This window comes from Microcaecilia unicolor, chromosome 2 (genome assembly GCF_901765095.1).
Source record: "Microcaecilia unicolor chromosome 2, aMicUni1.1, whole genome shotgun sequence".
Classification (NCBI taxonomy): domain Eukaryota; kingdom Metazoa; phylum Chordata; class Amphibia; order Gymnophiona; family Siphonopidae; genus Microcaecilia; species Microcaecilia unicolor.
The window spans coordinates 381,402,291-381,428,801 of record NC_044032.1 but is presented as its reverse complement, the minus strand read 5'-3'; the positions used below and the strand labels follow the sequence as shown (position 1 = coordinate 381,428,801).

The 26,511-nt window shown below is 47.3% G+C and overlaps 1 protein-coding gene across 3 annotated transcripts in view; it reads left to right on the top strand.

The window, feature by feature from the left end:
• LOC115461022 (UDP-glucuronosyltransferase 2A1-like) overlaps positions 1-26,511 on the top strand; it is a 116,486-nt gene that overhangs the window by 75,583 nt on the left and 14,392 nt on the right. For all 3 annotated transcript variants that reach the window (XM_030190538.1, XM_030190540.1, XM_030190539.1), the window contains one exon: positions 25,677-25,825. In XM_030190538.1, coding sequence (XP_030046398.1) covers positions 25,677-25,825 — 149 coding nt within the window. The remainder of the gene's footprint in view (positions 1-25,676; positions 25,826-26,511) is intronic.

Genomic DNA, 26,511 nt, shown 5'->3' with positions numbered 1-26,511 from the left:
ACGTCATCGGCCCCGCCTCTCCGTCATCGGCCCCGCCTCCCCGTCATCGGCCCCGCCTCCCACGTCATCGGCCCCGCCTCCCACGTCACTAACCCCGCCCAAAACGTCATTAACCCCACCCAAAAACGTCACTAACCCCGCCCCCCCGCGGCTGAAAAAACCGCCCTGAAGGCCAAAAACAGCCCAAAAAACCGCAACCCGCCGCGGGCAAAAATTTCCCGCGGCGGGTCGCGGAAAACCGCCCAATTGGGCGGTAAAACCGCCCACCTGGCAACACTGAATCACACCCACAGGAAGTTGCATGGGTGTGACCTCTCTAGGTAATTCACATCAGAGGTCACAGAGTAATCACAGAGAAAAACATTGCTGACAGACAATGCATGTTAAATACAATACATTATTCCAACAGTAACACCGCAGAGAATTGGAAGAGGGTCAGAGGGGATTTATCCAGGTGCACTAGAAGAGCCTCACTACCCGGAGGTCTCAACGCTAGGTACTCTCTGATGTTTGCTACGGGGCAAGTCAGGAGTGAGTCTACCTGTGCTAGGGTGATTGTCTGCCCCTTGCCAAGTTGGTCCTTTTTAGATCTGTGGATTACGAGCCATAGTGAATTACCCGACAGCGTGACCCCGTTGAGCTTAAGACCGACCCTTGCCCAGTTTTTCTTGGATGGAACCAGGGCTGTGGAGTCGGTACAAAAATCCTTTGACTCCGACTCCTCAGTTTATGGTACCTCCAACTCTGACTCCTCAGTTTTTAATATGTATTTTTTTTGCATGTTGACTGAAAGAGTGCAGCTTGCAAGGCTCCATGTTAATGTTTGGGTTTAAAATCTACGTCATTGTGACTTTTTATTTTATTTATTAAAGAAACTATAAATATTCATTAATCCTAAAGTTTAAACAAAAAAACACACATAAAAAAACAAGGTTATGTTTATTGTTTTTTTATCAAGTATAAAAACCTGGAACAACCACATCCTTTGGAAATTCTAGAACAACTGGTAAAAAAGGCCCGTTTCTGGAACAAATGAAACGGGCGCTAGCAAGGTTTTCCTGGGAGTGTGTATGTTTGAGAGAGAGAGCCAGAGTGAATGTGTGGGTGTGTGACAGAGTGTGTGTGAGAATGAGAGTGTGTGACAGGGCCCCCTCCCCTGTTCCTAATGCCCCTCACCCCGTTCCCTCCCCTCCTTTTCCTCCTCCTTCCCACACTTTGGGTTCCTTAAGGCTTTCAAAAGTCTATGTACCCCCGTGGCCCTAACGCCCGGTATCCGGATACCCCACCGCTTTCCTCCTCACCCCTCCCCCAAGATGTAATACTTTCACGTCCTTCATTTAAAAAAAAAAAAGTGTCCTATCTACCCTGTGTACAAATGCCCGGCATTCAGATTGTGTTCCTCTCGTAAATTTTCATTTCTTTCATTCATTCAGAACTTGCCCCCCCCCCCCCCCCCCCCCCCGAACACTTTTGGTTCCTTCAGTCTTTTAAAACTGTCCTATGTACCCTGTGTGCTAATGGCCAGCATTGAGATTGTTTTCCTGTCCCAAATTTGCATGTCTTTCAGTCACTCACAACTCCCCCCCCCCCCCCTTCTCCAGTTTAACACTTTCGTTTCCTTCAGTCTTTTAAAACTCTCCTATCTACCCTGTGTCCTAATGGCCAGCATTCAGATTGTTTTCCTTTCCCAAATGTTCATGTCTTTCAGTCCTTCAGAACTCCCCCCCTCCCCCCATTTAACACTTTCGGTTCCTTCAGTCTTTTAAAACTCTCCTATCAACCCTGTGTTCTAATGGCCAGCACTCAGATTGTTTTGCTTTGCCAAATTGTCTGTTACTGAGGTCACTGAGGTCAGTGCTTGCCTGCCTAGCAGACCCCTTCCGGCAGGCACGGTCCCAAGCACATCCTGTTGGAGGTGAGAATTATTATATAGGACATCCTTTGGAAATTAGAACAAAATCAAAGTTAACCTACATAAACCAAAAACATTTGGAAAACCTAAAACAACTTATATATTATTTAAACTTGGCATATATAGCTGTAGAATAGCTGTTAAACATAATCCAAAATTAACTAATATATTGTTCTTAGAAACAGAATTGCTTCTGCCAGATCCTCCTTCATAGAAGCCCTTAAATCTGATTTGATTATTTTCATTGCTGAAAACAGTCTTTCAACACTGACTTGGGTGGGTGGCATTGCTGTTACGGTTCTAGCTGCATCACTGACAATCTCTGGATAAACAATGATGGCTTCTTCTATAGTCAGTTTTGATGAGCGGTCAAACTTTTCCACTTCTTTTAATCCTTTAAAAAACTCTTGCATGAATTTCTTTATATGGACATTTACAGGTTGCTTTTCCATGCTTAACCGACATCGCTTTGCTTTTGAAGCTTCCATTTTGTCCAAATAGGCTTGAAAATTCTCTTCTTCATTTGAAGAGGATGAACCTGAGTTACCATTACCACCAGTATTTATAGCTTTAGCTTCATCCAGTGGTTTATGAGTTTCAGGTAGCAACCCTTTCATGTGAACTGCTATGTCATAGAGTGCCTGTTTTCCTGTAGCAATTTGGTCACTGCTCAACAAAATTCGGCTCATTGGATCAACATAAATAGCAGCTAAGAGAATTTGATTATCCAGCAAGAGCTCCTCTATTTTCCTCATTGAAGATACAATGCCATCAGCAATTGACCCCCCACTTTTGTTAAGGTTATATATCAAGCCCTTCCATTCCAAGAAGAATGTACCTGGTGTTAAATCTTCATATTGCAGCTTCTTGGTAACAGCAAAAGGGTAAGAAAGTAGCCTTTCTAATTCTGTAACTTGAGCCCACTGGTTTTCTTTTAATGAAACATTTACATTGTCCAGTTCTTCAAGAAAGTCTTTTAGTTCAAGCAAACGCTTTATCATCAAGTAAGTGCTTCCCCAGCGCGTTGCTTGATCCAAAATGGCTCCTTTTCCAGCACATCTCTTCAGAATAGCATCTGTTTTAGGGATCCTGGCTGTAACAGCTACTTGCCTCAACTTGCTAATTAGTGTAGCCGCATGACGATCCTTCAATCCATCTCTTATTGCTAGTTGCAGAGTATGAACAGCACAACGCATATGTTGAATGGTAATAAGCTTAGATGCTTCTTCAGCAATATCATCCAAACTTTCACAGCTTTCTTGAATTGCAGAACTGTCATCTTCTGATATTTGTATGCTGCTTTCTTCATCAACTTCCTTCATTTTTTCAATTGTGCTTAACATATTTGAAGTATTATCTGTTACAATACATAGAATGTGTTCCTTTTTAATTTCAAAATCTTCTAAAACACCTTCCACTAACTTCTGCAGATACTCACTGGTATGATGTGCCTGAGTGTCCTTTACTCCTAATGTCCGGGTTATTGTTTTTTTGTTTTCACCAGCAAATCTAACATTAATTGCAAAATAATTGACTCTGTGACGTGTGCATGCATCCATTTTAATAAAGACAAGACATCCCTTCAGACTTTTTCTTAGTTCTTCCTTCTTACATTTGGCCTCTTCAAGTATAAGTTTCCTTATACTTTCTCGTTCCAGAGAAACTCCAAGCTTTTAAGCCATTTCTCCATTTAAGCCTAAAAGGGCTGGTTGTGGAAAAAAAAGATAGTGGTATACTATTCTTTATATATATTTATCAAACTCCTCTTGTTAAGTTGGTATATTTTCTATAGAGTTTGTATTCTCCTATAATAGTTAGAGTTTTTATACTATTCTTTACTGCCATTTCAATGATGTCATTTTTGAATTTTTCTGGTGTCATTGTTATAGTAACTTTGTCAGCTGTAAAAAATCTTGATAGTTGTGTCTGGCCTCCAGTAGATTTCTGATCTTTTATTGACCCTGAAGTAGATGGAATGTTTTCATTGCTATCTTTCTCATTCACAGCTTCTAACACTTTAGGATGGAAACGCTGCAAGTGTCTTTTTAAATTTGATGCTCTTGTAGGTGCATTTTTTTCATAACCACTGAAACTGCTAATTTTTGCATCACATGCTTTTTCACCATCATCATCTTCTATAATACATTGACATACATAATGTTTCCCATCTGTTGATATTGTAAAGTGTTCATAAACAGCAGACTTTGTCATGTTTCCTGACATTCTTTTTGCCATTGTGAATGGTGTGCCACTTCCACTAAAATATAAAGCTCTTCTTGCAGAGAGAGAGGAAGTTGGGTGGAGTCTCTCTGCTGCCTTATCTGTGTGTGCTGAATGATCTTCTCTTGGAGCTTAAGTTCACTGTGGGGTCAGAGAGGAGGTGCTCTACAGCAAGTCAGTAAATGCAAAGGGAGACTGCGCAGAGGGAAGCTCTCCAGCAAAATAGTTCAGCTGGACTTCACACTAGTGAAACAACTAGGTACTAAGCTTTATTCACAGCAGAGAAGTACTTTATTCAAATGTATGAGGAGTCGGAGTCAGTACATTTTTGCCGACTCCAACTCCGACTCAATGTACCCAAAATTGCTGCCGACTCCGACTCCACGACTCCGACTCCACAGCCTTGGATAGAACTACCATTTCGCATACCCTCAATGCCCCAAAGAAGGCCAGAGTAAATGCTGCCTGGAAAAGTCGTGTCTTGTATTTTGATTTGCACACGTTCTCCAGAGCGTGCCAAATTTCCAGCAACAAGTCATGCGTGATTGGTAGTCTCCAATCCGGTCTGGCTCCGCGTTCCCGCCACCAACCTTCTAATAACTTTCTGACCATAAACCTATTTTTTGGGTCTCCCCATCCCGCTATCTTCGTAAAAAATGAGAATGCGGTCAGATGTCTGGACACTGAGCTGTGGGACCCTCCCTCTTGTTTTGCATGTATGATGTAGTCCACTATCGCGTTGTCTGGTACCGGGCCTTCATGCCATCCTTGAGTATACAGGAAGGAGTAGACTCTCTGGTAACCGGCTGTATAAGTCATCCATGTTCGCAGCTCCAGTGACTGTTTCAGCAGTCGCCAGGCCTCGGGGCTCCGAACCTCCATAGGTAACCAGGTACAGGCCCTCCTTCCGCCGTGGCTTGTGGCGCCAATTTCTGGAAAACTTCCCATTTTGAATGAGAAAGAGCATCAGCAATTGGGTTACTTGCGCCGGGGACATGCTTTGCGCACAACAATATATTGTTGAATAGACACAGCATAACTAGCTCGTGCGCCAAGTCGACCACTTGGGGACATCGCGCAATTTGCCTATTTATTATGTTTACCTCCCTGTTGTCCGACCAAAAGACTACCCTCCTTTTGCTTAGTCTTTCTTTCCAAATGGCCACTGCCACTACTATCGGGAAAAGTTCTATTAATGTGATATTTCTTGTAATGGGCTGTTCTTTCCAACTCGGCGCACCATTCTCCCTGGAAGTAAATCCCAAAGCCAATACCGCCGGCTGCGTCGGTATAAAACTGCAAGTTGGCATTGGATATCGAGGTGTCTAGCCATACTACTCTGCCATTGAAGTTGCTCAGAAACATGTCCCACACCCTGAGGTCATCCTTCATGGCCTTCGTCATCCTGATATGATGGGAAGGTTTAAGCAGCCTGACATTGAGCTGGATAACCTGCGCAGGAACGTCCGACCCATGACGGTAACTCTGCATGCAAAATTGAGGTTGCCCACCAATGACTGCATTTCTCGCAGTGTGACCTTTTCTCTACTCAAAGCCCCTGCTACTAGTGTTTTCAGCTTTTCAATTTTATCCAGGGGGAGTCGAGACACCATGTTGCGGGAATCCAGCTCAATGCCCAAGAACTGCAGTCACGTGCATGGGTCCCACATTTTCTCTTTTGCTAATGGGATACCGAAGGACTCTGCTACCGCGCGGAAATGGGTAAGTGTCGACTGGCAAGCTGGGCTGGCTGCTGGACCCAGGGCCGGTCTTAGCAAGTGCGGGGCCCTGTGCAGACCAATTTGGTGGGGCCCAATCCTAGCCCCGCCCTAGCTCCACCCCCACCCTAGCTCCACCCCATTGATAAGATTATTCCATTTTTAGAAATTTTTTTTATTTATGAAATTTCAAATAAAGACAAATGAAGCTAAACTTGTACAAAAAAACTGATTGAAATAATAAGCACAATGCTATCACGAAACCTCCCCTCCCCAGAAGTGGAGTGGCCGAGCCACGGGATCATCATGAATAATGCGGACGGTCATCCGAGGTGAGCGGAGGCAGAGCGTGGCCCCCTTAGGCGCGGGGCCCTATGCGGCCACCTTGGTCGCCTTTGCCTAAGACCGGCCCTGGCTGGACCAACAAACAGGAAGTTGTCTAAATAGTGTATGATATTCTTGCTCCCTGAGGCTCTTTCTACTACCCAGTGCAGAAATGTGCTGAAACACTCGAATATGGAGCAGGACACTGAACAACCCATGGGCATGCACTTATTGTAGTAGTATTGCCCTTCAAACTTGAAACCCAATATGGGGAAGCTGTCCGGGTGCACAGGCAGGAGTCGAAATGCAGACTCGATGTCTGCTTTGGCCATGAGGGATCCTTGTCCTGTTCGCCTCAGTAACTGTACTGCCATGTCAAATGTGGCGTATTGTACTGAGCTTGCCTCGGTGGGGAGGAAATCATTCACAGAGTCGCCAGCCGGATAGGATAAATTATGTATGAGCCTGTATTTCCCGGGTTCTTTCTTGGGGATGATTGCTAACAGGGATACGATGAACCTTTTGAAAGGCTGGTAATGGAAAGGGCCCGCTACTCTCCCTAAGCTCACTTCCTTAGTGATGCGCGTCCTAGCTTCCAGGCGCAGGTACATCACTGAGGGGGAGTTCCTAGCTGCTCTCCCGAGCTGCGTGCCGTAATATGGAATTATGAAACCTTGTGCAAAACCTTCTTCAATTATGCCTGCATCCTTCCTGCGCGGGTAATGCGCCAACCACAGCCGCATAGCGGTCAGGTTGAGTGGGGAAGGTGCTTTAACTCCGTTAGCTATGTTATAGTTGGGCAGCTGTTCTGTCAGGGGCTTTCTTAACACACTTGCTGGCGGCATGTGGGGCTCCGCAAGTGGCACAGACATGTTTGAATTTACAGCTCAGCAAGGGACATGCGGCTCTGTTGAATTGCCAACAAATCCCCTCTTGTGACCCAGACGCCCTCCCAGCGCCATGTAACCCCCCAGGCCGAAAGGACCTGCCCTGGGTGCCGACAGCCGCCCCTCTATTTGTCATGGTGTACAACCACAGGTCAACATCCTTCCATCCCCACCCTAATGTGGTGTCCTCGTCCATCCTGTCCCTATATTCCTCGTCATATTTCAACCATCTGTATCCCTCGTAATCCCTGTAAGCCTGCATTATGCTGTGGGCATATGCCAGCATCGGGCTATATTGGGTGGGGTCGGCGTGGCCGGCTGCATCTATCACCCTGAGGAAGGCCCACAGCCAGTTAAATAGGGATCTTTGTGCGCCTTTAGGCCGTGCGTTTGTATTTTCTTTTGTGTCTTTACTCCTTTTCTTACCCCTCTTCCTCCCTTCAAGCACCTGAAACATGTCAAAATATTTTTTATTCTTTATCTTTTTTCGGGTGGATTTGGGAACTAGCCTCCATATGCGAGGTAGGGCTGCCGGTGGCGGGGGACGTTCATCCCTGGCACCCGCTACCGCTCCTTCAGCGTTCTGCGTTTCATCATCCTCATCCAACAAGGAGGTAGAAGATGAGGATGATGAATCTGAACTGCTCTCGCTGTCAGAGTCTCTCCGCCTACTCTTTTTCTTTCCTTTCCCTTTCTTTTACCCTTTCTTGTCTTTCGCGGGCCTCACCTCATTGGCTGGCGTGTTTGGTCCCCCGCTACCGCCCTCTTTCTCAGTGTGTGGGCCCTGCTCTCCCCCAATCGCAGGACTGCTCCCTTCTAACCAGCCCGCTCTTTCCCCCACATTCATATCAACATTTACATTCTCGTGTCTGTGCATTCCTCTGGACGTACCTGCAGGTTCCAACGGCGGTGGAATATCTCTGTGAGCAGGTTCCCGCATGGGGATAGTTGGTTTAGGGCACATGTAACTAAGGTCTGGAGTGCCCGAGGCCATTCTGTGTGAAGGGTGTTGGGCAGCACATGCAGTTTGCCATGAATGTCAAGGGGGAGGACCAAATCCTGGCCATACCCCGTAGTATGGAGGTTGCTGGGGGTAGCCCCAGCCCATGCCATATGGCCACGGGGGCGCAACTGGATCCTGCCCCTGCCCCGCCACTGGCCCCGGACTGTCCGTCGCCTGAGTTATGGCACCCTGCAACGTTGAATGCGGTGGTGTCCATCCCGCGCATGTCGGCGGGTGCGGCCAGCATCCTGGTGTGCCTGGCCTCGGTTTAAAGGGGATGCTTTCCGAAATGTCAGCTGCGTCACTTGCAGACCCTGGGACACCCTCTCCTGTCTGTGCATGTAGGGACGCCGCTGCAACTTGACATCCTGTGGCCTTCTTCTTGTTTCCTTTCTTAATCGAGATCATGTCTACTGCTGGGGGGGGGGGGGGGGGGGCGGCTTGTCCGGCTGCTTTCTTGATGGCTTGCTTTCTTTGGCCTTTTCTTTTGTCCGAAATGCTCGCCGGTCGCGTCTTCACTGCTGCGTTGATCAAGTCTTCTTCAAATGTCGCTGCCACATCTGACTGCATGTGTGAAGTGCTGTGTCCCTCTTCCGCTCCGATTTCTTGGGTGGGGCAAGCGTCCGTGACATCTGTACTTGCTGCCGCTTCCATTCTTGTTTTATCCCTGCTGGGAAACCCTGCGTCCGACCGGGTAGATCTGCAATCGGCGGAATGGCCTCGTAGCGGGAGGATGGACCGCAATGCACGCTGCAGGCTGAACTGGGGATGTGGAAACCGGCAATTTGCCTTTTCCCCATTATACTTCTAGGACATTAATTGTTTGACCCCTGACATGCTGTGTTTTTATGTAACACTAGGCAACGTAAGACAGACCAATCAGAGGAAACTACGTGACAATAAGGGAGGAGCATTCCCCAGCAGAATGGCTCATTATCTGTGCAGCACGGAGAGCACAGAACCACCGCTGGAACGAGAGAAGAATATTCCTGCTGTAGGTATGTGCAAAAATAGACCGGGGGAGGGGGGGGAGAAATTTTTAAATGCCTAATGCCAGTACTGAAGAGTGCCAGAGGGCCTATAGCACAGACTGTATTTGGGATCGCTTGACATGGAGTCAGAGGAGCCGGAAAACAACGTGCCTGTCACCATCTGGGACATGGGCGAACAGGACAAGCTGCGGCCCAGCTAGAAGGATTACCTGCGACCCAGCCAGCAGCAAACAGCGACCAAGGAAGGGGGAGGAGTACTCCTTCCCTGCCTAGGAATCGCTGGAGACTGGCTGCCAAACTAACGAAACAACCGCACACCGACGCACCACCCCCATCATTCGAAAGGCATCCACTCTTTCTTCAACAGAAATGCAAACTAATAATACAAAACAAACAAAGAATACATGGTTTCTCAGGCGGCTGCAGGTAACTCCCCACCCCCTTCCTCTTCCCCTTTTGCCGAAGCGGCCAAGGACGTGCCCAACCATCCCCAGCCTCAGGCAAGCTGTCTCCCACCTCGGGGATTCCCCGAGCACCCGGAAAAAGACGGCGCTGATTCCTGCAGCGCATAAATGTTCCAGCATTCCCCTGCAGCCGGCCTGAAATGGACCAAACATACCGGATCACCCCCCGACGGCCCGAGACCATGCTCTTCTCCCTTCCGCAAACTTAAAACAACCATCCCCGTCCTCAGGCAAGCCGTCACCCACCTCCAGGATGCCCAGAACCCCAGCCCAATGGAAAAAGATGGCGCTGCTTCCAACAGCACATTTCTCTTCCAGCATTCCCCTACAGCAGCCCTGAAACAGCCAAAAAATACGGACAGACAAAGAACGTGCTCCTCTACCTTCCACCCATCTAAAATAACACTGCTGCCTCAGCACAACACAAAAAAAAACCCAACACTCAACAAAGGCTGACCCCCCTACAACCACATTTACATTTCACCAACAGAAAGACCCCCCTCCACAAACCTCCTTGACAGACAAAACCACACACACACAATACAACAGAAACACACCCTCAAAGCCACACACCAATCCAACCCACTTTGCCAGCACAGCACAATCCCAAGCAAAAAACAAAACAAAACAAAAAAAGACACACATCAACAACCTGCACACATCACCGCACCCTCACACACTCACACACACAAAATAACTCTGTGACACATACACACACACACAAAAAAAACCACATGCTAGCGCCCGTTTCATTGGTTTCGGAAACGGGCCTTTTTTACTAGTATATATATATACACACACACACACACAGAGGAATCCTAAAAGACAAAGGAGGAAACCTGAATACAGCAGTGAAATGACTTTTGCATTTCAAGGAAGTGGGGGGTTAACCTGCACAGAGAGGCGGTTACAACTCTAACCACCTTTCTGGATAGGTCAATCTGTCTGTCTGTCATCATCTACTCTGTTACTATTACTCCTCTGACCTATCCCCACCTATTTTACTTATAACTGCACTGGGGGGAGGTAGGGAGAGAATTTTCGAAACTCATTATTTACTTGTGCAAGTCCATCGTTATCTTTGTAAAAAAAAAAAATTGGAAATCACCCTCTTAAGCATTAATGATTAAACAGTTTGCAACTTTCATCAATTATTCACTCTGTTGCATTAAAAATAATGATAGAATTTGCTCTCATGACAAGCGTTGACTATAAAAAAAAGAAAAAACAAATGGCTAGTGGAGAGGCCTGTCAAAAATAAAGCAGATGTGTTAGGAAGACAGCTATTCCCTGCTTCTGCCCTTCCACCTCACTCGCAAGCAGATGATCAAAAGCCCCGCGCTGTTCCAAACAGCTCTCTAAAATAGTGCTGGAACAGCGCGGGGCTTTACCGCACCGATGATCAGTGATAATTGCATGCAAATTTAAGCACGCAATTATCTCTGATCATGGGGTAGAAGTATGGGAGAATTGTGCCTGAGCATGCGCTCAGCACAATCCTCCCGCGTTTGTTTGACAGGTCTAGGCTGTCAAAAGCCCAAACCTGTCAAACACAGGGGCTGGAGGTCCATGGGACCACTAGACCCCAACTACCCCTGCCCCGAGCAGTGGGGGCTGAAGGTCCAGCAGGCCTCCGGTCCCCCTGACGATCCCCCCCAGGTTCAAGGAGGGCTGGAGATCTTAACTCCCCCAGCAAAGGGTCCCTGGTGGCCTAGTGGGTGACCAATCAACCCCTCCCCCCAGCGACAGTGGTGCTGGAGGTCTGCTGGAACTCCGGTTCTCCTGACGATCCCCCCCAGGTTCAGGGAGGGCTGGAGATCTGGTGGGTCTCCAGACCCCCCAGTCCTCCAGCAGGGGGGCCCTGGTGGTCCAGTCCCCCCTATCCCCTACCTTGTGTGTTGGAGGAGGGAGGTTAGCCTGCCTCCCTCCTCTTCCTGTGACACTGCAAAATGGTGGCCCCCAGCCTTGCCCAGTGTATCCTGGGATGCGCTGGGTGGGGCTATACACCATATAACGGAGTTTCTGGGCAGCAGGAAACACTAGAAACATGCTGGGTTCCAGGGAAACAGCAGGCAAACGAATAGTCCAGAAACAAGCCGGGTCAGGCAGGTGGCAAGCAGAAGAATAGTCCAGTAACAATCCGGGTCTAGGCAGGCGGCAGGCAGAAGAAAGTCCGTTTAGCCCATAATCCTGTCTCCCAAACAGTGACCAAGCCAGGTCACAAGTACCTAGCAGAAACTCAAATCGTGGCATCATTCCATACTACAAATCCCAGGGCAAGCTTTTGCTTCCCATGTCTGTCTCAATAGCAGACTATGGACTTTTCATCCAGGAATTTGTCCAAACCTTTTTTAAACCCAGATATACTAACCGCTGTTACCACATTCTCCAGAAAAGAGTTCCAGAGCTTAACTATTCATTGCGTGAAACAATATTTCCTCATATTTGTTATAAATGTATTTCCATGTAACTTCATCCAGTGTCCCCTAGTCTTTGTACCCTTCAAACAAGTAAAAAATCGATTTACTTCCACTTGTTAAAAACTGGTTAAATGAAAGGAGACAGAGAGTAGTGATAATTGGAACTTTCTCTGAGGAAAGGGATGTTATCAGTGGTATATCGCAGGGATCTGTGCCACGATTGTGGCTGTGACCCCTCTTTGACTTACCTTGTTTCCAGATGGTCAGCTTCTGAGCTGGCTCCTTGTCTGTTCTTTCCCACTTCCTGTGTGTTCCAAGCCTCACTTTGGTGTTCAGTGTGCATTTCCTGCTTCTGTCCTGTAGGGTTTCCACTTCCTCTGTGTTTCAAGCCTCATTTTGGGTTCTGTGTATTTCCTGTCTCTATCCTGTTGTCAGGCTTCTTCCCTGGAAGCACTGGGTTTGTGAGCCCTTGGACCACTACCGTAGAGCAGCAGTGGCAGGCAAGATCACCTTCAAAGCAGAGACGAGGCAAGGCTGGACTGGAACCCCGGACTGGAGTTCTGCACTAGAATACACAGGACTGGAATGCACCAGATGGGTGCGCACTGGACTGGCACCCAATGGACTGGTACACACTGGAGTGGAGCCCACTGGACTGGAACACACAGGACCGGAACCCGCTGGACAGGAACACACTGGACCTAGGCTTCACCTACGCTTAGCCACCGTTCCCCAAGGGTTGAGCCCTCGGATTCGGGCAGCCGGTAGGGCTTACAAGAAAACCGGAACTAGCAAGCAGGAACAACAGGAAACAGGATACCGAAGTGCCCCCAGGCACCTAGGCGAAAGCAAGGCAGATAGGCAGGGAATGTCCGGGTTCCGGCAATAGTCAGGTCTGGCCACAGGCAGAGAATATCTGGGTTCAGGCAGAAGTCGGGTCAGGCAGCAGGCAGCAAGTATCAGGGTTCAGGCAATAGTCGGGTCAGGCAGCAAGTATCGGGGTTCAGTCAGTAGTCGGGTCAGGCAGAAGGCAGAGAATAGTCAGATTCAGGCAATGGTCAGGTCAAGCAGCAAGCAGAGAATATCTGGGTACAGGCAGTAGTCAAGTCAGGCAGCAGACAGAGAGTAGTCAGATTCAGGCAATGGTCAGGTCAAGTAGCAGGACTAGGGCCGGAGCTCCAGTAACAAGGAGTATTGGCAAAGGACAGAACTAGGGCTGAAGCTCCAGAAGCAAAGGAAAACTACACACAGGAAAACAAGAAAGCAAGACACAAGAGAACTAGTAAAGCTGTACACAAGCTAACAAGAAAGCTATGCCCAAGCTAACTAGTCACAAGCTAGAAACTCACACTGAACTGGACAAGGTAGCAGTGCACAGAGCACTCTAACATACCAGGGACCTTAGATGATGAAAAGGCAAAGGCTGCAGTCTCTAAGTGATTAATAAAGCCTTTCAACACCTGAGGCGCAGCTGCAGCAATCTCTAAGTAACTACGGAGGCTGTTCAGGCACAAACAAGAGAGACAAGTCTGGCAGCCTGGAAGAACCGGACCGGACTGAGCTAAAGTCTGGAACGGGTAGGAGCAGCAAGACAACCTATGGCAGCCACTGGCTCTGGCCACCAGCGGGTGAGAGGAGCACAAACCAAGGAGCAGGCAGAGCGCACACAGAACATAGAGAGACTTAGAATACCTAGGTGCAGCACAGAGGAGCAAATAGAGCCAGGCTGGAGACAGAGGTAGAGCTACCTCAGGCAGCACCCCCGGTGCAGGAGAATGGAGTAATTAGAGCCATGCTGGAAGCAGCCAGCACACAGAAGGAAAACTACTCCAGAAAGGATAGGCAGAAGCCAGCTAGAAGCTGACCCCCAGAAATAAGTAAGTCTGAGGGTGGTCACGGCCACAGACATGACACCTGTTTATAAGGAAGTGGTTCACTTTCATTCAAGCCTTTGCAATGCCAAAGGTCCCCAGGTTAGTCTGTGTGCTTGTGAGCACTTCTGCCTAGATCCTTGTTGCTTTATTTCATAGCCTGTGTGCCCGTGGGCACTTCTGTTTCTGTTCCTCTCTGTTTCTTTGCTTTGTGTCCTGCTGTCACGTATACTCCGCAGGTAACTGGGTTTATGAGCCCTTGGGCCACTGCCGAGGAGTGGCAGCGGCAGGAGAATCACCCAGACAGAGGACAAGGCAGACCGGAACTGGAACACAGTGGATCGGGGCAAGGCTTCACCTACACTTAGCCACCCTTCACCCAGAGTTAAGCTCTGGGCTGCAGGCGGCCGGCAGGACTTACCAGACAGGACAGGATGGCCGGACTGCAGGACACAGCAGCAGGCAGACAGACAGCAGGAAACACTAGAAACATGCTGGGTTCCAGGGAAACAGCAGGCAAACGAATAGTCCAGAAACAAGCCGGGTCTAGGCAGGCGGCAGGCAGAAGAAAAGTCCAGTAGCCAAGCAGAGTCAAAGTCACAAAAGAGTAAAAGCACAAGGGCACTGCAACAACTCACGCCAAAGGAACACCTCTGAAGAACACTGTTACAAGGCAACTAGGAACCTTTCCAGGTGATTAATAAAGGCAGCCCACAAGGGAGTTCACCAGGTACGGGTACTGCTTAGTTCCAAAAAACTCCCAAAACAATCTGGTGGGCTGGAAGATCTGGACCGGACCAGCATATCTTCTGGCACCTGGGAAACGGTAAACCATCAGTTCACCGCAATCCCCAGGTCTAACCACCGGGGACCGCGGTGACTGTGAGCCAGGAACCTGGGCACAGCCGTGACACCTGCCTATTCTGCCTTGCTAGTTCTAGTCCCTTCTACCTGAGCTTCAGCCATTGTTCTGTTGTTTGTGTTTGTCAGCTTTGTATCCTGCCTAGTTTGCCTTGCTTGTTCTAGTCCCCTCTACTTTAGCTTCTGCCATAGTCCTGTTGCTTGTCTGTGTGGCTCAGCTTTGTTTCCTGCTTGTCTGTCTTTGTCCTGTCTGTCTCTAGCTTCAGTTCCCCTCCTGCTTGTCTCTGCCTTGCAAGCCTTTAGCTTTGGTTCTGTCCCTGCTTGTCTGTCTTTACCCTGGTAGTCTTTAGCTCCAGTTCCCTCCTATTTGTATCTGCCCTGTCTGTCTCTAGCTTCAGTTCCCTTTCTGCTTGAGTATCTTGAATCCTGCCAAGCTTACTTGTCAATCCTGTGTCCTGCTTGAGTATCCTGAATTCAGCCAAACTGGTTCCAGAATCCGGTTCCAGCCAAGTCTGTTCCAGCCTTTGGTTCCAGCCAAGCCAAGCTTGTTCAATAATCCGGTTCCAGTCCAGTCAAGCCACGCTTGTTCCAGAATCTGGTTCCAGCCAAGTCTGTTCCAGCCTTTGGTTCCAGCCAAGCCAAGCTTGTTCCAGAATCCGGTTCCATCCAGTCAAGCCACGCTTGTTCCAGAATCCGGTTCCAGCCAAGTCTGTTCCAGCCTTTGGTTCCAGCCAAGCCAAGTTTGTTCCTGAATCCAGTTCCAGTCTAGTCAAGCCCAGCTTGTTCCAGTATCTAGTTCCAGTCCAGTCAAGCCCGGCTCGTTCCAGCATCTGGTTCCTGTCCAGCCAAGACAAGTCCGTTCCAGTCTCCTGTCCGTTCCAGTCTCCTGTCTGTTCCAGCCCTGCCTGTCTACAGCTCCAGTCCTGTTAGTCCAGTCTTGGTTGGGGGATTTTGCCTTCTGCTGCCGCTCATCGACAGTAGGCCAAGGGCTCACGTTGTTCCAGAGTTCACGCCTGTTTGTTCAAAGCTTGGGAGCGTGATAGATTGCAAAGGCCATGAGCTCGGCAAACTCATCCTTCCAGCTGGGCTTCCTGCCCATGACTTTTTCCCCTGTTGGCAATCCGGGTCTTAGCCCAGGTGCAGCTCCTAGTTGCAGTCTGGATTCCAGTCTTTTCCCAGTTTCTGCTCTTGATTGTTTTATGACGCTCCAGAATTACCACGATAATCTTTGCTCTGATCCAGCCTTGAAGAGTACTCCTGAAGCTGCAGCTGAAAGAAAGCGTCTCTGGTGGCTTGGGTTCGTTATAAACCCAGTTTCTGCTATTGATTCTTCTATCACGCTCGTAGACTACCGCTGCAAACGTTTGTCGGATCCAGCCCTGCGGGATACTCCTGAAGCTGACGCTGAAAGAAGGTATCGTGGAAGTTCCGAGTTCTGGGCTCGTATGCAGTTTATGTGGATCCGTCTGGGTCCCAGGCCAGCTCTTGACTCCAGTTCGAGTTCCTGTCAAGATGCTGATTACAGTCAGAGTTCCAGTTCCAGTCAAGACTCTGATTCCAGTTCGGGTGTCACGTCTGTGGCCGTGACCACCTTCAGCCTTACCTTGTCTCTGGGGGTCAGCATCTGTGCTGGCCTCTGTCTGTCTCTGTGTTAGTGTTGTCTCTGGTTCTGTGTGCTGATTCTTCACTAGACCTCACCTGTGTGGGCTATGCCTCTTCTAAGATGGCTGCCGCCTCCTCTGTGCCAGTTTCCAAGATGGCTCCTGCTTGTCTTTCCTATGTGTGTCCAGCCTTCTCTGGTGGGAGTGTGTTCCCTGCTCCTGTCCTGCAGTGGATGACATCATCAGGGAGAGCCTTCATAAGGAAGTGCTGTGCTGGCATGCAGGGCCTTTGCATGGTGTTATGCCTTTAGGCCAGGTCAGTTTAGTCAGTGTGCTGTTGCACTGCTACTTAGACTTTCTCTGGGTTCTTGACCAGCTTCTCTTTGTGTCTTTGGACTGCTAGTCCTTCTGTGTGGGCTCTGCCCTTCTGCTTCTGCCTGTGGACTGCTAGTCCTTCCGTGGGGGGCTCTGCCCTGCTACTCTGTGTCTATGGACTGCTTGTCCTTCTGTTGCCTTGCTCTGTGTTTGGAGTCTGAAGCCTTCAGACATTTTCCCTCTGTTTGTGGTTGGAGTCTGTAGCTTCAGCCTTGACCCTGCTAGTGCCTGGTTATTTCTCCTGCCTGCTGCCAGCCCCAAAGACTCTGCTCGTTCCTGGTGTATTCTATTGTCTGCTGCCAGCCCCATAGACTCTGCTAGTTCCTGGTTACTTCTTCTGTTTGCCTGCCCAGTCTGAATCCTGCTCGTTCCTGACTATCCTCGCTTGCTGCCAGCCCTGACCACTGCTTGTTCCTAACGAACCCTGCTTCTGCCTAGCTAGGGCTTTTAGCCTGAGTATATATCCTGAATCCTGTCTCTGCCTAGCTAGGGTGTATATCCTGAACATATATCCTGAATCCTGTCTCTGCCTAGCTAGGGTGTATATCCTGAGCGTATATCCTGAATCCTGTCTCTGCCTAGCTAGTGTGTATCTCCTGAGTGTTTATCCTGAATCCTGCTTCTACCTAGCTAGTGGGTTTACCCTGTGGGTATTCCCTGAACCCCGTTTTGCCTAGCTTGCATGTATGCCCTAGTCCTTGCTCCTGCTACGCTTTTGTACGTCTTGTCTTCGTAGTCTGTCTTGTGTCTCTGACTTAGCGGCTGCATACAGCTCTCAGTGCAGGCTAGTATTTAGTCTAGCTTCCTCGTGTTTCCTAGACCCAGGGTGGGTCCTCTGGATCTCCAGTTCCGGCCTTGTCCTGCAAGCCCTGCCGGCCACCCGCACGTTGGAGCTCAACTCCAGCAGAACGGTGGCTAAGTGCAGGTGAAGCTATTCCTGTTCTGCCGGTTCCAGTTGCCTGCCTCAGTACTACTCCAATCCAGAGTTCCAGTCCTGTTCTTCCATGTGTTCAGTTCCAGGGTGGTCTTGCCTTCCTCTGCTGCTCCTCGGCAGGGGTCCAAGAGCTCACGAATTCCAGTTCTACCTCAAGGACCTGACACTGGGTCTCGGTCTCGGTCCCGGTCCAGCTTCTGTTCAGAGTTCCAATTCCAGTCAAGACCCTGATGCCAGTCTGGGTCCCGGTCCAGCTCTGGTTCAGAATTCCAGTTCCAGTCGAGACTCTAATTCCAGTCCGGATTACAGTCCTGGTTCAGCTCCTGATGCAAGTCCGGGTCCCAGTCCCGGTCCAGCTCCTGTTCAGAGTTCCAGTTCCAGTCAAGACTCTGATTCCAGTCTGGATTCCAGTCCCGGTTCAGCTCCTGATGCCAGTCTGGGTCCCAGTCCCAGTCCAGCTCCTGTTCAGAGTTCCCGTTCCAGGCAAGACTCTGATTCCAGTCTGGGTCCCAGTCCCGGTTCGGCTCCTGATTCCAGTCCGGGTCTCAGTCCCGGTTCGGCTCCTGATTCCAGCCCAGGTTCCAGTCCTGGTTTGACCTCTGTTTCCAGTCCATGTCCCAGTCCCGGTTCAGCTCCTGTTCAGAGTTCCAGTTCTAGTCAAGACTCTGATTCCAGTCTGGGTCCCAGTCCCGGCCCAAATCCGGTTCAGAATTCCAGTTCCAGTCGAGAATCTGATTCCAGTCTGGGTTCCAGTCCCGGTTCAGCTCCTGATTCCAGCCCAGGGTCCAGTCCCGATTTGACCTCTGATTCCAGTCCATGTCCCAGTCCCAGTTCAGCTCCTGTTCAGAGTTCCAGTTCTAGTCAAGACTCTGATTCAAGTCCTGGTCCCAGTCCCGGTCCAGATTCTGATCAGAGTTTCAGTCAAGACTCTGATTTCAGTCCGGGTTCCAGTCCCGGTTCAGCTCCTGATGCCAGTCCGGGTCCCAGTCCCGGCCCAGCTCTTGTTCAGAGTTCCAGTTCCAGTCAAGACTCTGATTCCAGTCCAGGTCCTAGTCCCAGTTCAGCTCCTGATTCCAGTTCAGTAATCCATGTTCATGTTTTGAAACCAATCAGTAGGTTTCACCACAGTTACCCTTGGAAACCTGAATATCCCGTGAGGACCACGGGAGCCTTGAGGGGGAGGTACTGTCACGATTGTGGCCGTGACCCCTCTTTGACTTACCTTGTTTCCAGATGGTCAGCTTCTGAGCTGGCTCCTTGTCTGTTCTTTCCCACTTCCTGTGTGTTCCAAGCCTCACTTTGGTGTTCAGTGTGCATTTCCTGCTTCTGTCCTGTAGGCTTTCCACTTCCTCTGTGTTTCAAGCCTCATTTTGGGTTCTGTGTATTTCCTGTCTCTGTCCTGTTTATAAGGAAGTGGTTCACTTTCATTTAGGGCCTTTGCAATGCCAAAGGTCCTCAGGTTAGTCTGTGTGTTTGTGAGCATTTCTGCCTAGATCCTTGTTGCTTTATTTCATAGCCTGTGTTCCCGTGGGCACTTCTGTTTCTGTTCCTCTCTGTTTGTTTGCTTTGTGTCCTGCCTATTCTGCCTTGCTAGTTCTAGTCCCTTCTACCTGAGCTTCAGCCATTGTTCTGTTGTTTGTCTGTGTTTGTCAGCTTTGTATCCTGCCTAGTTTGCCTTGCTTGTTCTAGTCCCCTCTACTTTAGCTTCTGCCATAGTCCTGTTGCTTGTCTGCGTGGCTCAGCTTTGTTTCCTGCTTGTCTGTCTTTGTCCTATCTGTCTTTAGCTCCAGTTCCCTCCTGTTTGTATCTGCTCTGTCTGTCTCTAGCTTCAGTTCCCTTCCTGCTTGAGTATCTTGAATCCTGCCAAGCTTGCTTGTCAATCCTGTATCCTGTTTGAGTATCCTGAATTCAGCCAAGCTTGTTCCAGAATCCGGTTCCAGTCCAGTCAAGCCACACTTGTTCCAGAATCTGGTTCCAGCCTTTGGTTCCAGCCAAGCCAAGCTTGTTCCAGAATCCAGTTCCAGTCCAGTCAAGTCCAGCTTGTTCCAGTATCCGGTTCCGGTACAGCCAAGCCAAATCTGTTCCAGAATCCGGTTCCGGTACAGCCAAGTCCGTTCCCAGTCTCCTGTTGTTCCAGCCCTGCCTGTCTACAGCTCCAGTCCTGTTAGTCCACTCGTGGTTGGGGGATTTTGCACCCTGCTGCCGCTCGTCAACAGTAGGCTAAGGGCTCACATTGTTCCAGAGTTCACGCCTGTTTGTTCAATGCCTAGGAGCGTGAAAATCGGTCCTCGGGCCGGCTCTTGTTAACATCTTTGTGAATGATATTGCAGAAGGGCTGTCTGGTAAGGTTTGTCTCTTTGTGAATATATACAGTGCACTCCATTTACATGCACGTAGAATAAGCGCATGCTCTGTTTAACTGCATGCCGTACTTCGGTCCCGTTTATGGCACCATCAGTTTCTTTGGGGACAAACTTCGGTTTAGCGCACCACTGATAAGTGCAAGATTCGCTTATATGCATGATTCCAGACCGCTCCTTTGCAGGAAAGACACCACATAAGCATGCACACGGAATATGGAAACCATTTGGCACGTGACAACCAACAAGATTTCAAATTTACCGCCCGTTTAACTGCCACAGGCAGAATAAGTGAAAGAATGTTGTTAGAGCGTACACTGGGGTAGTCGTCGTGGCAGAACTGTAAGACAAAACACTGGCTGAATGAATAGAAGTTCTTAAAAAATTAGAGAACAAACAACGTCAAGCATCTATTTCTAAAGAATATGGTGTCAATCCCAGTCAAATTTCACGTGTCTTGAAGCAGAAAGACCAGCTTCTGGAAGACTGGCAAAACAATACAAATCCACAACGGAAACAAAAATGGGTGGGAAAAGCTGAGGAGGTAGAAGATGCTCTTCGGTGGTTTTCTCGAGTCAGGCGCAGACAGTTTCCTGTCAGTGGTCCACTGCTTATGGAGAAAGCTAACCAGCTAGCTGAAAGTCTTGGACTAACTGAATTCATAGCCACTGTTGGATGGTTGGAAAGATGGAAGGAGAGGAACAACATAAAATTCAAGAAACAGCATGGTGAGAAACAAGACGCTGATGACTTTGGTGCTGAAAATTGGGTTGTTTCAGTTCTTCCTACCATCTTGAATGAGTTTGCACCTCATGACATTTTCAATGCTGATGAAACGGCATCTACTGGCGAGCAATTCCTGATGGAACACTTGCATTCAAACTTGCTGAAACTACTGGAGGTAAAATGTCGAAGGACCGACTGACGATCCTCCTTTGCTGCAATATGGATGGGAGTGAGAAGTTGGAACCCCTCGTCAATGGAAAGAGCAAACAGCCCCATTGCTCCAAGAAAGTTAAGCGACTTCCTGTGTCATACAAGGCTAATGCAAATTCATGGTTGACTGGGGAAATTTGGATCAGTGGCTAAAGAAGTTAGACACTAGAATGCGGGCACAAAAGCGTCAGATTTTGTTGCTTTGTGATAATTGTGCTGCACACAGGGATGATGTCAGGCTGTCTAACATCAAGGTGGTCTTCCTGCCACCAAACACTACCTCTCTGATCCAACCTATGGATCAGGGCATAATAGCCAATTTGAAACAACATTATCGGGCTCTTGTGCTACGTCGTCTGGTGAGCATTATGGATGACCAGACTGCAAGGATAAACGTGCTGTTGAACTGGCTTGTAATCTATCACTGTTTGATTCCCTACATATTCAGAAAGAAGTCTGGAATCATGTTACACAGGCAACCATTGTGAACTGCTGCAAGCGGGCAAGCTTTGTTAAGGATGTTGAGAGGGACAAAACAGATGCAGCTGTTGCAAACACGTCAGATGAACAGGTTACTTGCATCCCAGCCGGTGTTACTGAAGAGGAGTTTCATCGCTATGTAGCTGTTGATTACAACCTACAAACAGCTGACGACAACACTGATGTTGAGATATGTGCCTACATGCAGGCAACAATGGCTGATGATGAAACAGAGGATGAAATGAGCAGCGAGGCACATGCTGATGAAATTCAACAACCTCCTCCTGTCACTTTTGCAAGAGCGCTGGAGAGTCTCAACACCGTGCGGGCCTATCTGGAGGCCACCGGATGCCAGTGCTATGACAATTTTTACCGTCTGGCAGACGTAGTCTATGGAACTCACAGACCCAATAGTGTACAGAGGACTATAACTGATTACTTCAAGTAAGCCTAACGTCAGTTAACGGAGACTGTATACTACGTATAATAATAAACAGTACTGTACATATGTTTATCAGATGTCAAACTTCTTTGGGTCACAACAGTTAAGTGCACGCTCCGGTTAACTGCATGCATTTCTTTGGTCTCAGACACTTGCACTTATGCGGATTGCACTGGATTACTGGATTTAATGTTACATCAAGCCCTTAGAACACTTTTCTTTTGTTGGAAAGATCTTGACAAAGTAACTTATTTATCATGGTGGAATTCTGTGTGTATTTTAGCTAAATATGAATATGCTGCGGCTGAAAAACATAACTCACTTGTTAAGTACAACAAAATATGGTCTCCTTTACTAAACTCACTACGTAATAACCTTTGTCAGAATTGAAATTATGTATTACTCCTGTGGCTTATGATTATGATCTGTTATCGAAATAATCCCGGACTTGCCCTAACTTGAACATGTATGCTGATGCTTGTTACTGTTAACTTGTTAAGCTGGCTAATTGCTTTATTTTAGCCATTTGTTATCATTTATAAAACACAATAAAAATATTGGAACTAAAAAAAAAAAAACAGTACTGTAAATACAGTATGTTTATCAGATGTCAAGCTTCTTTGGGTCACAGCGGTTAAGTGCACACTCTGGTTAACTGCATGCATTTTTTTGGTCCCAAACCCTTACACTTAAGTGGATTGCTATATATATATGTAATATTAAGGTGCAAAAACTGCTGTGAATAGTCTTAATGCAATATAGAAAAGAAAGCAGTTAAAAATGTACTATGTGTATGTTCAACTTATATGAAAATACATACAAACATGCATAGCTTAAAACAATTGTTAAGATATTTATATATATCTGAAATAAAGAACTAAGTATATCACATGCTTCACTCATGTTTCACCATTTGTAATTCCCTTTTGCAAATAGACCCTATACAAGATAGGTAAGTATTTCTAGAATAATGCTTAGGTACAACATTGGCATATATGCACATGTATGCTGGTAAGCAAACTATTTATGCATTTAAGGCTAGATTCTATATATGGCACTTGAAAATTCCAAGTGGAAAAAAAAATACACCTAGGTGTATTCTCTAAAGTATGCCTGTATTTTATAGAATAGGCTTACATTTCCACGTGGTATATAGAATACGCTGAGCGCCTCTCCACGCGATCAAATTTAGTTACGGTCATTTATGCCATGTTATACTAGGCATAAATCCCAACGCCAAAATTGGGTGCAGAGCGGATGTATTCTATAACATTGAGCATAGATTTTAGAAACACCCATGTCACGCCCATGGCCATGCCCCCTTCTCAACTATGTGACTTTTAATTTAAGTGCACCACATTACACAATACACTTAGCAAGTTGTGCGCATAAATCTTGATTAATTTCAATTAGTGCTGATAATTGTTAACATCAAATTGACAGCGCTGAATGGCTAGTTAACCAATTAAGTTTGCACTTGCCGCATGGCCATTTCAGGAGGGAGTACTTACCACCACCAATTGAGGTGGCAGTAAGGGCTCCCACGCTAACCTGATGTTAACCGGGCAGCATGCAGCATGCCCGATTACCACCAGGTAACCCCCTGTGGTTTTAATTTTTCAAAAATTCCAGTGGTGCCAGGAATGCCACATACTGGGGGTGAAATTCCCGCTGGTGGCCAAATTGGAACACATTAAACTTAGTCCTATCTTCATGCAGTGTTACTTGGGCAATTAAGGGCTGAATATCACACGTAATCACATGATAGCCAGCTGCATAAACCCCGATATACAATGCCGGTACCCGGACATAGCCCGGCACTGAATAACCAGGAATAACACTGCCAGCGGCTAAAAAACCGCTCACCCTGCTGACTGAATACCTACCCATGTATTTCTAGGTGCACGTTCTAGGTGTACACATGTTCTACAATAGCTGAGAATTGCTTGCATATAAATCACATTGAGACACTGAGGACAGAAGCAGAAAACACAAGCAAATACCCTGAGGCAAGATCGCCTTTAGTTTGCTGAAACACGGGGTGTGAATAGATATGAATAGTAACATAGTAACATAGTAGATGACGGCAGAAAAAGACCTGCACGGTCCATCCAGTCTGCCCAACAAGACAACTCATGTGTGCTACTTTTGTGTATACCCTACTTTGATTTGTACCTGTGCTCTTCAGGGCACAGACCGTATAAGTCTGCCCAGCACTAGCCCCGCTTCCCAACCACCAGCCCTGCCTCCCAACCACCGGCTCTGGCACAGACCGTATAAGTCTGCCCAGCACTATCCCCGCCTCCCACCACCGGCTCTGGCACAGACCGTATAAGTCTGCCCAGCGCTATCCCTGCCTCCCAACCTCCAGTCCCGCCTCCCACCACTGGCTCTGGCACAGACCTTATAAGTCTGCCCCGCACTATCCCCGCCTCCCAACCTCCAGCCCCGCCTCCCACTACCGGCTCTGCTATCCAATCTCGGTTAAGCTCCTGAGGATCCTTTCCTTCTGAACAGGATTCCTTTATGTTTATCCCACGCATGTTTGAATTCCATTACTTGTCGGATTCATCCTGGGTTCTTATCACTTTGGACTCTTTTTGACTTTACTTACAATGATCTTTACTTATTTATCAGCAACCTTTATCCCCATTTTAAACACATTTCGTCTTTTGGGCTTCACAACTATTTCAGATTAGTTAAGATTAAGAAACTGACTTTGAAATTCATGTATTACCCATTTACCCCCGGATTCTATATAGTATGACTTGAGTTGCATGTGCAAATCTGGTCGTATTCTGGATTTGCACGCACAACTTAATTTTCTTAACAAGCCAGTCAGAACCGATAATTGAACCTAATAAGCAATTATTGACACTAATTGGCATTCATTAGAATTTATGCACACAAATGTCTAAGCGTATTCTATAAAGTGATGCGCGTAAATTCTAAGATGTGGATCTGAAAAGGGGGTGTGGCCATGGGCGTTCCTAGAATTTACATGTACTGTTATAGAATATACCCATTCCATGCTTAATTTAGGTGTCAGCATTTACACCAGGTTTTAATTGGTGTAAATGGCCGTTACTAAGTATACTCGCAGAAAATGGGTGTTGGGCATATTCTATAAACTATGCCTAGATTTGGGTGTTATCTATAAACCACACCTAAATTTAGTTATGGTGTATATAATACACTTAGGTGTTTTTTTCAGCACTGATGTTTTAGGCGTGATGTATAGAATCTAGCCCATAACCCACTCCACTATTATGAGTTATCCCTCAGAGTCAATTTCTCCAAATGGATTAGTTTTGTTCTTACCATGACAGGAATGAACCTCACTCCTAAACTAGGGCATTTGGAGTACAATCTCAGTCTCTGAAGGGTTTAGTGTTTTTGCTCATCCACTTTTCCTCTTTACTTAGAAGAATCGATAATCCATGTTCTCTTGTTTCATTAGTGAATGAACTGAAGTATGTAATATGAAGATTTTATCATTTTAATTCCTTGAACTACTTCTCTGAAGCTAGTTTCAAATAATTAAGATTTTCACCTTATCTATTTGTTTGCGTTCCAAAAATACAGTTGACTCCTTCCTAAATGCTCAAAAGGTAGGACTTGTCACCTAAAAACTCACTTTTCAACTCATGTGCTGAAGGAGGCTCTTGGAGACTGTCAGCATCCTCTTATTAAATTATTTTATGAACACAAAAAGTGTCTCCTGGAGTGAAGCCAATCTGCCAACAGCCCCTAAAGCTAAAAACAAAACAGTAGTACATCACTGCTGGTAGCAGACATATTTTTTAGGTTCTTCCATGGGAGGAAACCTTTCCAGGACCTCTGCAGTTAATTCCTCTGTCTTTTGGATCTTTACAGGGAAACCTACAACATTCTGTGAAATCATGGGCAAGGCTGAGATCTGGTTGATCAGAACCTACTGGGACTTTGAATACCCTCGACCTTTTCTACCCAATTTTGAGTTTGTTGGAGGACTTCATTGCCAACCCGCAAAACCATTACCAGAGGTAATGTTTAGAAAACATGCTGTTCTCACGGCATTTTTATCTCAGACATAGCCTCCATTCTGCAAAATTCTGAGGTAAACAAAAAAAAAATGTCGAATTAACATAGGGGCCCTTTTGCTAAGCTGCGTTAGGTGCTATCGCACACTGCAGTAAAAAGGGCCCTGGCACACAGCAAAAATGGCCCCCCTGCTACCACTTTTTCAAACAGCTTGGTAAAAGGACACCCTAGTGCAGCTAAAAATGCAATACCACAGGACATACTCTGGCGTCCTGCGGTAGCTCCAAATGTGAGCATGCGAACCACATGCTAAAAAATATTTAGTTATGTATTGGCTGAGAGCCTGTCATGGGCAGAGAGTGCATTTCTGTGCTAACCAGTTAGGGCATCTATATTACCGCACACTAACTGGTTAGCACAGGGATATCACGTGATCCCTTACCACCTATAAAATGGGTGGCGGTATGTACTGACATGATATATTTTATTACATGGTTGCGCACTAATGACAAAATTAGCACATGGCCATTAAGACAAGAAATACATACAGACCATTTTTATGGCTGCAGTAAAAATAGCTTTAGTGTGCGGGGAAAGACCTCCATCAGGGGAAGCACTAAGGCTACTTTTTGCCACAGCTTAATAAAAGGACCCCCTCCCTCCCCCCACACACACACACAAAGCAGCC